General features: G+C 29.9%; 1 protein-coding gene across 3 annotated transcripts in view; it reads left to right on the forward strand.

The window, feature by feature from the left end:
* The window catches only part of LOC135133648 (sodium/potassium/calcium exchanger 3-like), a 41546-nt gene that overhangs the window by 179 nt on the left and 24498 nt on the right, over nucleotides 1-16869 (forward strand). The window contains exons 1-2 of one of the 3 annotated variants that reach the window (XM_064062104.1): nucleotides 8995-9084; nucleotides 10182-10386. In XM_064062104.1, the coding sequence (XP_063918174.1) occupies nucleotides 10302-10386 (85 nt within the window). In that variant the 5' untranslated portion in view covers nucleotides 8995-9084; nucleotides 10182-10301. Of the gene's footprint in view, nucleotides 1-8994; nucleotides 9085-10038; nucleotides 10110-10181; nucleotides 10387-16869 lie in introns of those variants that run through there. The other 2 variants (XM_064062105.1, XM_064062106.1) reach the window with 2 other exon arrangements.

Raw genomic sequence — 16869 nt, forward strand, 5'->3', positions numbered from 1 at the left:
CCGTAAATGACTCACACCCGACGTCTCCGTGATAAGGAAATTAGCCTTTAAATGCTGGTTACGTCTACGTCAAAACACTATAAAAATATTCACGTTTAGCAGTGAGTGTAAAATTTGATAACTTTTCACGTTTTTAAGGCACCTGGGGAAGTTCTTCGGCCGAGAGCGCCTACTACAGGTAAACTTAATAACTTTACACTAATCGAATTTTCTGATAAATATTTCGTAACAACTGTGGTAAAAGTTGACGTGTTTCCGTTCCCGGAATAGCGCGACAAAAGAAAAAATAGATTCACCTAATAAATTATTTACAGCGCGTCTATTTAAAGAATCAGAGAGCTGTGATTAGTTCTTTTAATAAAAATTTAAATGGCTCGAGGCTGTTGAATTCACAGCAAATGTGAGGTAGAAATTTTCACTTACAGACACAAAAACGAATACTCGATAGAAGTAATTAAACCTTCTTCAATTGTGCCCGTACAAGAGATTTAAATTTTAAATGCGAACGGGAAATATTTACAACACTTCAATAATTAACGAAATGTTAGAAATGAAAGTCCCTAACAATTTTTATTAATCAATATTAAATTTACGCCAAAATTTCAAAGAATTTCTTATTAATATTTCTCTGTGAGTACTCGCCAAACAATAGCGTCAATTTGCGCAAAAACGTCCGTCTCATTATAAATTAATAATTTTCTGGGGAAATTCGCAAAAACCGTGTTTTCTTTTATCCCTCTGTGAGAGCCTTCTTACCATTAGAAAGCGCTCCTCTCAAATAACACGTTTGTGTTACGCTGTCATGTAACTCTCGAATTACGAACAAAAGCGAAAATCGTACTTCCACTTTAAGGATTTAGGTTGCAAAAATGGCAGTTTTAGCCCCTCGTCGAAAAAATAAAATGTCGCCTTTGTTTCACCGGTATCTCTAACAATGAAATTGTTATTAATGCGGTAGAGCAATTTATTGTTTTTTTTTAAAGCTATTGTGCATTCTAGAGACAATTATTATTTGCGTTAATGGCCCCATTTGCGTATTTTCACGGTTGTTTGACTGGTTAAAATATAATAATGTAAAAACTACAGATTTCAAAGCGCTTTCTGTGGCAAGAAATAATTATCAGGTTATTATTTGTTGTACCTGTGTTATTTATTGTCTTGTACATGCTTTAGTGAGTATTTTGGCATAAAAAAGAAATTAAAATGCTGTGTTGATAAAGAACAACCCGATAATAAAGCTTGCATTCTATATGTTATTTATTAGATATTTTACAAAGTTTTAAAAAATGCTATAAATACTACTTTCTACATATTTTGTTATCAAAAAAAGCAAAAGATAATTTATTTTAACGTTACTCATAATTTTTTGTAATTGCAAAATATGTATATCGTGAATTATTTGTTATTTCAAATACATCAAACCTTTCGCGTATTAAAATGTAAAAATTCGCAGAAACTCTGCTCTGTTGCAAGTTTGTATTAGTATATTTTAATGGCGAAAGATTAATGGAGGTTCTGTCGACGATTGAAACAATGTTTTGTTACAGTCTGATAGCATTCATTTAGATTTATAACCGGAATTGCTCTCAGCAATGAAAGTGTATCCTTTGAAAGTTACAAAGTCGAAAATTCGTTCGATTTTACGTTTCCGTCGGTTTGTCTGTTGCTGAGAAAATTAATTTTGCATAATTTTAGGATTCTCGTCAAGTTCTGACTAAATTTATCTGTTCATTCTCTTCAGGAAATTTATGGCGTCATTTTATGCTTGAGGTCAAAATTTACCTTTTTTTTTAAGGATACGTATACAAGTTACTTTAAAGCGTGGAAAATAGCAACAGTATAATTGAATTTGTGTAAAAAAAAATAAAGGTTTAACTATACGATACATCTAAAAATATTAAAAATTCTCTTTTAAGATTAGTTGTGCTTTAAAGGTGAAGGAAGTTCGATGTAGATATATAATTTTACAGCAAATTGACAAATCACATAGCTTCCAAAAAATATAAGGTGGGTGGGCGGGGCTACTATTTGATAAGATTTTTCGATATTTGATTGTTTTTTAATTTTGATTTTTCGACTTTCAATATGTCTTTTTCTACATTTCGATTCTTCGTTTTTTAGATTTTCGATTTATCGTTTTTCATGTTTTGCAATTTTTGATTTATCGAATTTTCACTTGGTTTCATTCCTGTTCAATTTCTGAATTTTCAAAATTTTTGAGTTTTGGAATTTTTGATTAGCGGTTTTTTCAATTTATCCGCTCTTCAGCTTCAGATTTTGATTTTTTTTTACTTTTCGATCTTTCGATATTCAAATTTTCAATTTTTTTACTTTTCGATTTCTCAATTCCATTCTTCCGTGTTTCGGATTTTCGTTTTTTTACTTTTCATTTTTTTTTATTTTTCGAGTTCTCGATATCTCGGTGTTTCAGTTTTTCAATATTTCGATGTTTCAATTTCGCAGTTATTCGATTTTTCAACTTTGCGGCTTTTAGATTTTTCAAATTTTCAATTTCCCAAATTTGGAGTTTTCGATATTCAAGTTTTTTTAATTTTAATTAAAGTCGACTTTCTATATTTCTTTTTTCGATATTTCCATTCTTGAATTTTTAGGTTTTCGATTTTCCTTTTCCGATTTCTTTTTTCTGTTATTTCATTCATCGAATTTTCGATTTTTCAAATTGTTTATTTTTCGGTTATTCGAATATCGAGAATTTTCAATCTTTTTATTTTTTATTCGTTTCTTCATATTTTAGACTTTTCAATTTTTTGGATTTTCAATTTTTAGATCTACATTTTTTGTAGATGTCACTCCCAAAATTTTGTATTTTTTGAACTATATATTTCGATTTTGTAATTTTTCATTTTTGCAATTTTCAGATTTTTCAAATATTCGATTTTTCAACTTTCGTTTTCTTGATTTTTCAATTTTTCGATCTTTCAGTTTCTTGTTGCTTCAATGTCTCGAGTTTTGAAGTTAAAATTTTGGAATTTTCAAATTTTTGAATTTTTGAATTTTTTATTTATTCTACTTTGGAAATTTTTGATTTTTTTTTTGGATTGTTCAATTTGCAATTTTTCGAATTTTCTATTTTAATTTTGTAATCTTTTCCAAATTTTCAATTTATTTAGAATTCAGTTCCAAAATTTTGTATTTTTTAATTTTGGATTTAGTAATTCTTCATTTCTTCAATTTTTAGATTTTTCAAATGTTCGATTTTTCAGTTGTTTTTTCGATTTTCCCTTTCTTCAATTTTTCGATGTTTAGTTTTTTGTTTCTTCAAATTTTAATAATTTAATTTTTGCTTAATTTATTTTTGAGTATTTTTTGTTTGGACAAAAGACAGAAAAGGATATAGAACATCAGGTCAGGTCAGGTCAGGTCAGGAGACCTCGGAGTTGTTTTTGAAATATTTTTTAAGAATCTCGTGTGTTTCATCTTTAAAAGAATTTAAAAAATCCTCAGAGCTTCTGATGTTTGATTTTTAAAATAATTTTTAAAAATCTCGAAATTTATCATGTTTGCTTGTTAAAAAAGAATTTCAAGAATCCTAGACATCCCTGGTGTTTGTTTTTGAAAGAATTTAGAAAATTTCAGGGACCCTGATGTTTGATTTGCAAAAAAATTTAAAGAATCTCAGGGGTCCCCAGCGTCCTGTTTTCGAAAATAAATACGTTTTAGCGTCCTTTCCTTCTTGTTTTTTTTTTTAAGAATATCAGAGATGTTTGATTTTTAAAACAATTTTGAAGAATCTTGGGGCTTCCTTGTGTTTGATTGTTTAAAAAATTTAAATAATTTCAGGGATCTTCCCGTTCTGTTAAAAAAAACGAATATATTATAGAATCTCGAGGGCTGCTCGTGTTTGATTGTTAAAAGTATTTAAAAAATCCGGAACATCCGACATTTGACTTTTAAGAGAATTTTAAAGAAACACGGGACCCCTGGTGTTTGATTATTAAAACAATAATTTTAAAGAATCTCAAATATCCCCAACGTTCTGTTTTTGAAAGAAAAATAATCTTAGGAACCATTCGTGTTTGTTTCTTAAAATAATTTAAAAGATCTTAGAGTCTCTGATGTTTGAGATTTAAAATTTTTTAAAGAATCTGGAGGATCCCTTTCGTCTAATTTTTATAAACATATGAAGAATGTCAGGGCTTCTGATGTTGGAGGTTAAAACATTATTAAAAAATCTTGTGTTTGATTGTTTAAAAAATTTAAAGAATCTCATGCTCCTGTGATGTTTGACTTATAAGAACTTTGAGCTCCCTGATGTTTGACTTTGAAAAGAGTTTTAAAGAATCTCGAGGGTTCCTTGTGTTTTGTTAAAAGAATTTAATGCATACGGGGCCCTCGACGTTTGTTTTTGAAAGAATTTAAAGAATCTCAGGAACCTCTGATGTTTGATTTTTTAAAGAATTTTAAATAAACACGGGACCCTTGGTGTTTGATTATTAAAACAATAATTTTAAAGAATCTCAAATATCCCCAACGTGTTGTTTTTGAAAGAAAAAGAATCTTAAGGACCCTTCGTGTTTGTTTCTTAAAATAATTTAAAAGATCTCAAAGTCTCTGATGTTTGAGATTTAAAATTTTTTAAAGAATCTGGAGGATCCCTTTCGTCTAATTTTTATAAACATATGAAGAATCTCAGGGCTTCTGCTGTTGGAGGTTAAAACATTATTAAAAAATCTTGTGTTTGATTGTTTAAAAAATTTAAAGGATCTCAATGTTCCTGTGATGTTTGACTTATGAGAACTTTGAGCTCCCTGATGTTTGACTTTGAAAAGAGTTTTAAAGAATCTCGAGGGTTCCTTGTGTTTTGTTAAAAGAATTTAATGCATACGGGGCCCTCGACGTTTGTTTTTGAAAGAATTTAAAGAATCTCAGGAACCTCTGATGTTTGATTTTTTAAAGAATTTTAAATAAACACGGGACCCTTGGTGTTTGATTATTAAAACAATAATTTTAAAGAATCTCAAATATCCCCAACGTGTTGTTTTTGAAAGAAAAAGAATCTTAAGGACCCTTCGTGTTTGTTTCTTAAAATAATTTAAAAGATCTCAAAGTCTCTGATGTTTGAGTTTAAAATTTTTTTAAAGAATCTGGAGGATTCCTTTCGTCTAATTTTTATAAACATATGAAGAATCTCAGGGCTTCTGATGTTGGAGGTTAAAACATTATTAAAAAATCTTGTGTTTGGTTGTTTAAAAAATTTAAAGAATCTCAGGGCTTCTGTGATGTTTGACTTATAAGAACCTTGAGCTCCCTGACGGTTGACTTTGAAAAGAGTTTTAAAGAATCTCGAGGGCTCCTTGTGTTTGAATTCAAAGCATACGTGGCCCTCGACGTTTGTTTTTGAAAGAATTTAAAGAATCTCAGGAACCTCTAATGTTTGATTTTTTAACGAATTTTAAAGAATCACGGGACCCCTGGTGTTTGATTATTAAAACAATAATTTTAAAGAATCTCAAGGATCCCCAACGTGTTGTTTTTGAAAGAAAAAGAACCTTAGGAACTCTTCGTGTTTGTTTCCTAAAATAATTTAAAAGATCTCAAAGTTTCTGGTGTTTGAGATTTAAAAATTTTTAAAGAATCTGGAGGATCCCTTTCGTCTAATTTTTATAAACATATGAAGAATCTCAGGGCTTCTGATGTTGGAGGTTAAAACATTATTAAAAAATCTTGTGTTTGATTGTTTAAAAATTATAAAGAATCTCAATGCTCCTGTGATGTTTGACTTATAAGAATCTTGATCTCCCTGATGTTTGACTTTGAAAAGTGTTTTAAAGAATCTCAAGGCCTCCTTGTGTTTGATTCTTAAAAGAATTTAATGCATACGGGGCCCTCGACGTTTGTTTTTGAAAGAATTTAAAGAATCTCAGGAACCTCTGATGTTTGATTTTTTAAAGAATTTTAAAGAATCACGGGACCCCTGGTGTTTGATTATTAAAACAATAATTTTAAAGAATCTCAAATATCCCCAACGTTCTGTTTTTGAAAGAAAAAGATACTTAGGGACCCTTCGTGTTTGTTTCTTAAAATAATTTAAAAGATCTCAAAGTCTGATGTTTGAGATTTAAAATTTTTTAAAGAATCTGGAGGATTTCTTTCGTGTAATTTTTATAAACATATCAAGAATCTCAGGGCTTCTAATGTTGGAGGTTAAAACAATTTTAAACAATCTTGTGTTTGGTTGTTTAAAAAATTTAAAGAATCCCAGGGCTTCTGATGTTTGAGGTTCAAAACAAATTTAAAGATACTCGGGGGTCCCTTGTGTTTGATTGTTTAAAAATTTAAAAGATAGGATTCCCGGTGATCTGTTTATGAAAAAAAAAGAATTTTAAGGGCCCATTGTGTTTATTTTTTAAAAGAATTTACGAATCGCAGGACCCCTGATGTTTGACTTTTAAAAAAATGTTAAAGAATCTGGGGGACACTTTGTTTTTTAAAAGAGTTATAAAAAATGCCGCGTGTTTCTTGTGTTTGTTTTTGAAAGAATTTAAAGACTCTCATGGACCGCTGACGTTCGATAAAACAAAAGAAAATTAAAGAATCCTCAGATATTTGATTGAGTTAAAAGGATTTAAAAGATCTCAGCGGCCTCTGATGTTTGAATTTATAGTAAATTTTAAACAATCTCTGGCCCCTGATGTTTGATATTTAAAGCAGTTTTAAAGAATCTTGAAGGTCCCTTGTGTTGGATTGTAAAACAATTTAAAGAATCTCAAACCCCTTGATGTTTGATTTTTAGAAGAGTTTCAAAAAATGTCGGGGTTTCTTGTTTGATTGCTAAAAGAATTTAAAGAGACTCCGGGATCCCTGACGTTTGATTAAAAAAGTAAAGAATTCTCACAGCCCTTGATAATTGATTTTTAAAATACTTTTAAGAATCTCAGGGATTCCTTGTGTTTGAGAGTTAAATGCATTTAAAAGCTGTCAGGGGCCTCTGATAATTGATTTTTTAGAGAAATTTAAAGAATCTCGGGGTCCCTGATGTTTGATCTTTAAAACAATTTTAAAGAATCTCGGAGGTTCCTTGTGTTGGATTGTTAAAACAATTTAAAGAATTTCGAAGGACATTCTGTTAAAAAAAATCTTGGGTACTCTTCGTGTTTGTTTTTCAAAATAATTTAAAGAATCTCAAGGCCTCTGATGTTTGACTTTCAAAACAATTTTAAAGAAAATCAGGAGTTCCTTGTGTTTTTAATTGTTTAAAAATTTAAAGAAAAGGATTCCAGCGTTCTGTTTATGAAAAAAAAGATCTTGGAGACTCTTTGTATTTTTAAAAGAATTTGAAGAAACTCAGGGTCCCTGATGTTTGAATTTTGAAAGAATTTTAAAGAATCTGGGGGACCCCTTGTGTTTAAAAAGAGTTTTAAAAAATATCCGGGACTCCTGACGTTTAATTAAAAAATAAAATCCTCAGAGCCCCTGATCTTTGACTTTTAAAACACTTTTTAAGAATCTTACGGATTCCTTGTGTTTGAGAGTTAAAAGGATTTAAAAGATCGTAAGGGCCTCTGATGTTTGATTTTTTAGAAAATTTTGAATAATCTCGAGGATCACTTTTGTTTTTTTTTCATAAGCATATAAAGAATCCCGGAGCTTCTGATGTTTGAGTTTAAAGACAATTTTAAAGAATCTCGCTGGTTTTTTGTGTTTGATTTTTAAAAAATGCTAAAGAATCTCGGTAGATCCTTGTGTTTGATTGTTTAAAAATTTGAAGAAAAGAATTCCCAGCGTTCTGTTTATGAAAAAAAAAAAAATCCTGATGTTTGACTTTTCAAAGAATTTTAAAGAATGTGGTGTCTTATCGTTAAACGAATTTAAAAAATCTCAGGCTCCATGAAGTTAAATGTAAGTTTTGTGTGCAACTACATCCACATCTATTATTCTGAGTAGTGTACAGAAAATGTTGGGACATCCTGTATATGATCTTAATTCGAGTAATAATGTGCGAGAAGCTTCTGAACGAGGATTTATAGACATATACAGCATGTTTGCATTAACAAATAGCAATTTTAAAAAATATATCCCTCCAAAGACAAAGTTTATCTGTGATATATAAGTATTTATTGTTTTTTTTTACTTGCAATATGTTAGTCATTTATTTTTTAATTTACATAATTTATGTGTTAGTTGTTTTTCACTGTGATAGTTTATAGCACTTTCAAAGTTATTCTTTTTTAATATATTGTACAGGAGACAGTTATTTTAAATATACCGACATCATTCACATAATAAATAGTTTTGTTTAAAAACATACTAAAAAGTTATGAAAATGTATGGTCAAAACTATGGAAGTTGAGTTTGTTTTTCCTTTTAGTCCATGTTTTATTATGGTAACGCACGTGTTAAAATATACATTCCAATTAGATTCTTATGTTAATTACTGGTTATTTTGCATTTCAAATCCGCTTCTTCATTCACTAAGGTTACAAAGAACAATAAAAACAATTAATTGAATGAAACACTGGTGATGACAATATAAAATTAAAAACCCTTTTAAAAAATATAAAGTAAAACCACAATCACCGCACACTAGTAAAACGTAACCCATAACATCTACATAAATAACTCACTCTAAAAAAAATATATACATGTTTTATATAATTTGTACCCACAACAATCGCACATAATCGTTATGCGTTATGTATTTCTTTCTTCGTAAATTACAGAAACACTTCGATAAACTAAACACAATAAGATAATTACTTGTAAATCCCCCCACACTCAAATACGATCAATTCATTCTTACGCAAACTGTTTATAGTTAGACTAAAAATTCCATTCAAGTTGTAAAAAAGTTTTTGAAAATTTTCTCAAAATTCGCAGTTATCAAGATTGAATAGTTAAATGGCGGCAGCTTCGCAGAGCTGCCACAACAAAAATTCCCCATTATTAAGCACCGTTGTACCTATGTACCTTATCTTAAAAAGAGTGGGAGATTTACAATTATCACTTGAAAATATCAAATCGCAACAATAATCTCTCCTGTTAGTAAAGTAATTGTTCGAAGTGTGATAGTGTGGACTTTTTTTGAAGTGGAGTGGCAACTAAAATGTACATTTTCTTCGCATGGTTAGTTATAATTTCGTCTATTTAAGCCAAAAAAAAGCGGAGTTTCGTTGTTTGAGTTAGCGCTGCGGCTATTTTATCGAATTAGTTAATAAATCTTGTCCAAAAGTTCGGAAATGATTTTTCTGGTCTCGGTTCGCTAACTTTATTACCCACCGTGTTTAGCTTATTCGTTAGCTTTCTAGCGCTAAATTAATTAGACGAGCAGAATTTGGAAGATTTCGAGGAAGCGCCTATTGTTCATTTGAATAATGGAAATGTATCGAGAAAAGAAAAATCCACTGTTATTATTTTATCGAAGATAACAATGTCCTTAGGCTCTACAAACATTTTAACGAATAGCACTGACCTGTATTAGAGAATTGTTTTTATATTTTAATAAGTATTGTCTGCTGGTAATTGGATCGATCAACAAGAAAACTGTTTTTGTAATTTGTTTGCAATTTATGTTTCGAAGGTTACTGATTACAAAATTGTGTCGGGAAAATACAAAGTGTGTGCTTAGTAATTAAGCGGTCAAGTGTTTATTCATTTTGCGGATAAAAGTTTTATCGTTTTTGTCGCTTCTGCTGTGGGACAGCCTGTATATTCAAAGCAACTTTTATGTAACGAGATGCTAATGTTTCTTCGTAAAATACTAACTACCTTTTCCACGATATGGCTCATGAATAAAACATATTTTAGCAACTTCGCTTTTATCGTTTTCGAAATTTCTGCAACACATGCACTTTGATCGAAACAATTTTTTTTTAAATACCGCATACATTATTACGGTAAAAATCCACGAAAACTGTATTTATCCACATTTCGCAAATGCGTGCATAATCATTAGATACCTTGTTAAATTTTCTTGCACTTAATATAACTGTCTATTATTATAAATAGTTGGCATATTTGAATATCTAATGACGTACGTAAAGGCCGCTTCATAATTACTAGATAAAAATATGACTAACACTTTTCTTTCCGCAAAATGCCAACTTTTTGTCGGGTAGCTACAACCTCTAATTTTCCACCTCCAAGCACGCGTAAGCCAGAAAAGTTCTCGGAAAATTGTTGTTGTTTATTTTTCGAGTGTGTTTATTAAGCAATTGTTCCAGGTTATCGTCAGAAAAATGATCTTTTACATCAAATCAAGTAGACGCATTAAGAGAATCGTTGATCGTTGTAGTGGAAGCTGACAGTACTCGGAGTGTGGTGGTAGTGAAAATTTTGGTGCAATGAAGTCGTTAATCTCCGTTTTCATCCTGCTGGTTGTTTGTGTTTTCGTCGTGGTGGTGCGGCGGGATTTAGTTTTCGGTATTGGTGAGTAGATTTTGCCAAGTTAGTAAAAATGTTTTGTAATCGTGTTGTGCAAACGCGGATGTTTGATAAGGTATTATTGTTGTGGATTTGTGCGAAAGGAGTGTTTTTAAGGGAGAAACAATGGGACTGGGAGATTTGACAAGGTCTGTTAACGGATGTTTGTTTGTTGTTATCTGAGTCTGGCTTTTGTTGGTTTTTAAGTTAGCGGAATATTTTATTATTTGCTTTTTTAATTATTTATTTGTGTAATAAATGATAGGTAAATTCGCAGATTTATTTTAAATTTAATTTAGACTTTTCGGCTTATATCCTCAAGTGTCAATGACAGGTTGCTTTGTGCTTTAGGACAGAATATAATGAGAGAAGATTGTATCAACAATATTCTAAAATAAACACATTTTTGAAAATTTTGAAGATCTTGTTGTCAAGGCGAATTCATAAACCACAAGTACAAGAGTTCATTATTTAATCAAATTTACGTAGTGTTTACCACGTAAAATTTTGACGTGACGTCATCAAAGTACAATAAATATCGTCGTAGACGACAGACAACAGATAGAGTATAGACACGTAGAAATGGGAGACCTATTTTTTCATATTCTGTTACTCATGAAAAAGAGAAAGTACAACTAAAAATACAATCATGAAATTACGATAATATTACAGATCTTGAAAAGTTTTACCAACTTTGAAAATTATAGCAATAAGTAATGCCAATTTTGAAATTATAAAGTTCAGTCAAATACGCTATATTTTTGAAACCAGAAAGTCAAAATCTACCTATTGTGAATTTTTCGACAACTTTTTAAAATCATAATTTTTCAATAACTCCCTTTTTGGGAAATTTTGGAATTCTTCGACCAACGTCGAAACTAAACTAAAGACATTTTCTCGTAAATTTAGAGTTCTAGAAGTTATTTTCGGCCTCATTTTTTTGACAATTCCTACCATTTTTCAATTTTTTCCTCAAAAATTGATTTTCAAATCGAATATTTCTAAAATCTTGCTGAGGGATCATAAACACTCTGTATTTTTAGAATCAGCACGTCGAAATCTACATTCCAGGACTTTTGCGAATTTTTCGACAAATTTTTAAAATAAAAATTTTTCATAACCCCCTTTTTAGAAAATTTCAGATTTTCTCGACAACCTTCGAAACCTAGCTAAAGACGTTTTCTTGTAGATTTCTACGTCTAATTACTTCGATCACCATTTCTTCCATAACTCATATTTTTTTTCAAAACCGCCCATTGAATATGACAGTATTTTGTAATTTTTTTAAATTGAATTTCAAATACGATATTTTTAAAATTTTGATACGGAACTACAAACTATATTTTTGAAATCAGCACGTCGAAATCTACATAGCAGAAATTATTGTGAAGTTGAAAATTTTCTGCCAATTTTCGACCACCCTCGAATCTTTTCTAATGAAAAACCTATATTTTTTTGTAGATTTCGACTTTTAGAAGTTAGTTTCAGCCTGAATTTGACAGTTTTTGGTTTATTTCCAAAAATTTATTTTAAACCAAATATTTCTAAAAAAGTGCTCTGGGACCTTAAAAAAAGCTGCATCTTTGGAATGAGCACGTCGAAATCTATATTCCAGAATTTTTGAAAATTTTTTTCAAATCAAAACTTTAAGAAAATTTCTTAATTTTTCAACCACATTCTATACTTATCCAGAGAGAATTCCTTGTAGAATTCAACATCGATTTTCAAGTGATTTTTAGATTAAACAGCTATTATTTTTCCAGAATTGACCCGGGATCACAAAAACCCTATATTTCTGGAATCAGCACGTTGAAATCTGCATTACAGAATTTTTTGGAAATATTTTGGCAATTTTTTGAAAACCAAAATTATTCCCTTATGAAAATTTCGGAATTTTTCGATCACTTTCGAAACATAACTAAAGACATTTTCTTGCATTATAATATTTTTAAAAATTTGTCCCGGAGCCACAAGTTATTGGAATTAGTACATCGAAATCTGTATTTCAGATTTTTTTGTGAATTTTTTGTAATCAAAATTTTTTTTTTTAGATTTTTTCATAAAGTGAATTTAACCGAATATTTCCAGACCACAAAAAAACTCTATATCTGGAACCAGTACGTGGAAATCTATTTTCCAGATTGTTTTTGAATTTGTTGGTAAATTTTTGTAAACAAAAATTTTTCAAAACCGAAAATTTTTTGCCAATTTTTGACCACCTTCGAATCTTATGTGGATTTCAACTTCTAGAAGTTATTTTGATCATTCTAACCATTTTTCCACAATCGCGCATTGAGATATGACAATTTTTTTTTCCAAAAAATGATTTTAAACAAAATATTTTTAAAAACTTGCTCCGTTACTATAAACAGGCTACATTGCTACATTTTGGAATTAACATGTCGAAATCCAGATTCGAGAATTTTTTGTAATATTTTTTCGCAACTTTTTCTGAAGCAAAATTTTTCAAAATTGAAAATTTTCTGCCAATTTTCGAATTTTATCTAATGAAATGCTATATTTTTGTAGATTTCGACTTCTATTATAGCAGTTATTTTCAGCTTCACTTTTTTGATAATTCTAATCAATTTTCCAGAATCGCACATTGAGATATGGCAGTTCTTTGGATTTTTTCAAAAAATTATTTTAAACCTAATATTTCTAAAAACAGGCTTCATTTTTGGAATTAGCACATCGGAATATTCATTTCAGAATTTTTGGGAATTTTTTGGCAACTTTTTTGAAATTTTTCGACTTTCTCCTTAGGAAAATTTCGGAATTTCGGAAATAAACACAAACAGACTATATTTTTGGAATCACCCCGTTGCAATCAATATCCCCAGTTTTTTCTGGATTTTTGGGCAACTTTTAAAAAACCAAAATTTTTCATTACGAAAATTTCGTAATGTTTTGACGACCTTTGGAATTTAATTACAGACAATTTCTTATAAACTAAACCTTCAGAAGTTACTCTCGTCTTCATTTTTCGATAACTTCTACCATTTTTCCAGCCTTGTCCATTAAAATACGGAAGTTTTTTGGATTTTTTCAAAAGTTGAATTTCAAACCGAAGATTTCCAAAATTTTGCCTGGGACCACAAAAACTCTATATTTCTGGAATCAGCAAGTGGAGATTTTTTTTGTGAATTTTTTGGAAACTTTTTTAAAACCAAAATTTTTCCCTTATGAAAATTTCGGAATTTTTCAGCCACTTTTGAAAACTAACGAAAGACATTTTCTTGTAAATTTCGACATCCTGAAGCAGCTTTCGGCTCCATTTCTTCGAAAAGAATTTTTCCAGAATCGCCCGTTGAAATACATATGAAAATTTTTTTGGATTTTTTCATAAAGTGAATTTAACTGAATATTTCCAACACCTTGCTCCGGGAGTATAAAAAGCTCTAATTTTCTGGAATCAGCACATGGAAATATATATTCCAGAATTGTTTGTGAATTTGTTGGAAACTGTTTCAAAAGCAAAATTTTTCAAAATTCAAAATTGTCTGCCAATTTTCGACCACCTGCGAATTTTATCTAGTGAAATGATATTTTTATGTAGATTTTGACTTCTAGAGGTTACTTTCAACTTCACTTTTTTGATAATTCTTACCATTTTTCCTGAATCGCACACACACGAATACGACAGTTTTTTGATTTTTTTTCAAAAAATGAAGTTCAAACCAAATATTTCCAAAACCTTGCTACGGGAACAGAAAAACCCTACATTTCTAAAATCAGCACGTCGAAATCTACATTTTAGAATTTTTTGTGGATTTTTAAGCAACTTTTTTAAAACCAAAATTTTTTCCTTATGAAAATTTTGGAATTTTTCGGCCACCTTTGAAACTTAACTAAATACATTTTCATGTGAAATTTAGACCTCCAGAAGTTACTTTCGTCCTCATTTCTTCCGTAAGTTCTGTCATTTTTCCAGAATCGCCTATTAAAATCCGACAGTTTTTTGGAATAAAAAAAAAGATTTTCAATTGTAATATTTCTAAAAACTTGCTCCGGAACCATAAATAAGCTACATTTTTGTAATTAGCACGTCGAAATCTGTATTCAAGAAGTTTTCATTAATTTTGGCAAAACTTTTTTTAAACCAAAATTTTGCATTACCTCTTTTTGGAAAATTTCGGAATTTTTCGACCACCTTTGAAACCCCACGAAAGACATTTTCTTGTAGATCTCGACATCCAGAAGTTACTTTCATCACCCTTTCTTCGATAATTCCTACCATTTTTCCAAAATCGCCCTTTGAAATATGGCAGTATTTTGGATTAAAAAAAAAAAGTTTACAAATTGACTATTTTTAAAAGTTTGCTCAGGGCGCACAAACAAACTATATTTTCGGAATCAGCACGTCGAGATCTGTATGCCAAAATGTTTTGTGAATTTGTTGGCAATTTTTGCAAAACCAAAATTTTTCAAACCTGAAAATTTTTGACCTCTTTTGAATCCTACCTAATTAAACGACATTTTCTTGTAGATTTCGACCTCCAGAATTTATTGTAGGCCTCATTTAGTCGAAAATTACTACCATTTTTCTAGAATCGGCCGCTGAAATGTAGGATTTTTTGCATTTTTTTAACAAATTGACTTTCAAGTTGAATATTTCTAAAAACTTGCCCTGGGGTCACAAACATTCTATATTTCTGGAATCAGCATATCGAAATCTATTTTGCCATTTTTTTTTGTAGATTTTTTGACTATATTTAAACCAAAAATTTTTCATTACATTTCCTTTTGGAATATTTCAGAATTTTTATTTTTTTTTTAATCGATTTTCAAACAGAAGGTTTGTAAAATTTTCCTCCGGAATCACAACCACTAGATTTTTGGAATTAAATGTCGACATTTGTATTTCAGATTTTTTCGTGAATGTTTTGGCAATTTTTTGAAACCAAAATTCTTCAATAAGTCTCATTTTGGAAAATTTCAAAATTTTTCAAATATTTTCGAAACCTAACGAAAGACATGTTCATGTAGATTTCGAGATCCAGAAGTTACTTTCGTCACCATTTCTTCGATAACCTATACCATTTTTCCAAACTCGCCCGTTGAACTATGATAGTATTTTGGATTTTTTAAAAAATAGATTTTCAAATCGTTATTTTTAAAAGTTTGATTCGGAGCCCTAAACACTTTATATTTTTGGAAACAGCACGTCCAAATCTACATTCTAGAAAATTTTTTGCGAATTTTTTGGCAACTTTTTATAATCAAAATTCTTTAATAACTTCCTTTATGGAAAATCACTTAATATTTCAACCACCTTCGAAATTTATTGTAAACTATGATATCCAGAAGTAACTTTCGGCTTCATTTCTCCGAAAACAGATACCATTTTGCCAGTTTTTTTGGACTTTTTCAAAAATTGAATTTCAAACCGAATATTTCTAAATTTTGTCCTGGGACCATAAAAACTCTGCATTTCTGGAATCACGCATCAAAATTTATTTTCCAGAATTTTTTGTGAATTTTTTGAAAACTTTTTTAAACAAAATTTTTCCCTTATAAAAATTTCGAAATCTTTCAGCCACCTTTTGAACCTAACGAAAGACGTTTTCTTGTAAATTACGATATCCAGAAGTAACTTTCGGCTTCATTTCTTCGAAAACATACCATTTTTTCAGGTTTTTTTTGGACTCTTTCAAAAACTGAATTTCAAACCGAATATTTCCAATATTTTGCCCTGGGACCAGAAAAACCCTACATTTCTAGAATCAGCACGTCGAAATCTACATTCCAAAATTTTTGTGAATTTTTTGGAAACGTTTTTAAAACCAAAATTTTTCCCTTATGAAAATTTCGGAATTTTTCAACCACCTTTGAAACTTATCGAAGGATATTTTCTTGTAAATTTCAACATCCACAAGTAAATTTCGGCTCCATTTCTTCGAAAAGAGTTATTATTTTTCCAGAATCGCCCGTAGAAATACATAATAATGACAATTTTTTTGAATTTTTTCAAAAAGTGAATTTAACCGAATATTTCCAACACGTTGCTCCGGGAGTACAACAAACTCTATATTTCTGAAATGAGCACATGGAAATCTGTATTCCAGAATTGTTTGTGAATTTATTGGCAACTTTTTCAAAGGCAAAATTTTTCAACACTGAAAATTGTCTGCAAATTTTCGGCCAACTTCGAATCTTATCTAGTGAAATGATATTTTATGTAGATATCGACTTCTTGAAGTTACTTTCAGCTTCGCTTTTTTAAAAATTCTAATCATGTTTCCAGAAACGCATGAATTATAAAAAATAAATTTCATACCGAATATTTTCAAAATCTTGCCACGGGACTACAAAAACGTTAGATTTCTAGAATCAGCACGTCGAAATCTACAATTCAGATTTTTTTCTGAATTTTTTAGCAACTCGTTAAAAACCAAAATTTTTCCGTTATGAAAATTTCAGAATTTTTCTGCCACATTTGAAACTTAATTAAAGACATTTTCATGCAGATTTCGACCTCCAGAAGTT

This window comes from Zophobas morio, unplaced genomic scaffold, assembly GCF_036711695.1.
Source record: "Zophobas morio isolate AGI-343-1 ecotype UQ-CSIRO unplaced genomic scaffold, CSIRO_AGI_Zmor_V1 ptg000022l, whole genome shotgun sequence".
In the NCBI taxonomy this organism is placed as follows: Eukaryota; Metazoa; Arthropoda; class Insecta; order Coleoptera; family Tenebrionidae; genus Zophobas; species Zophobas morio.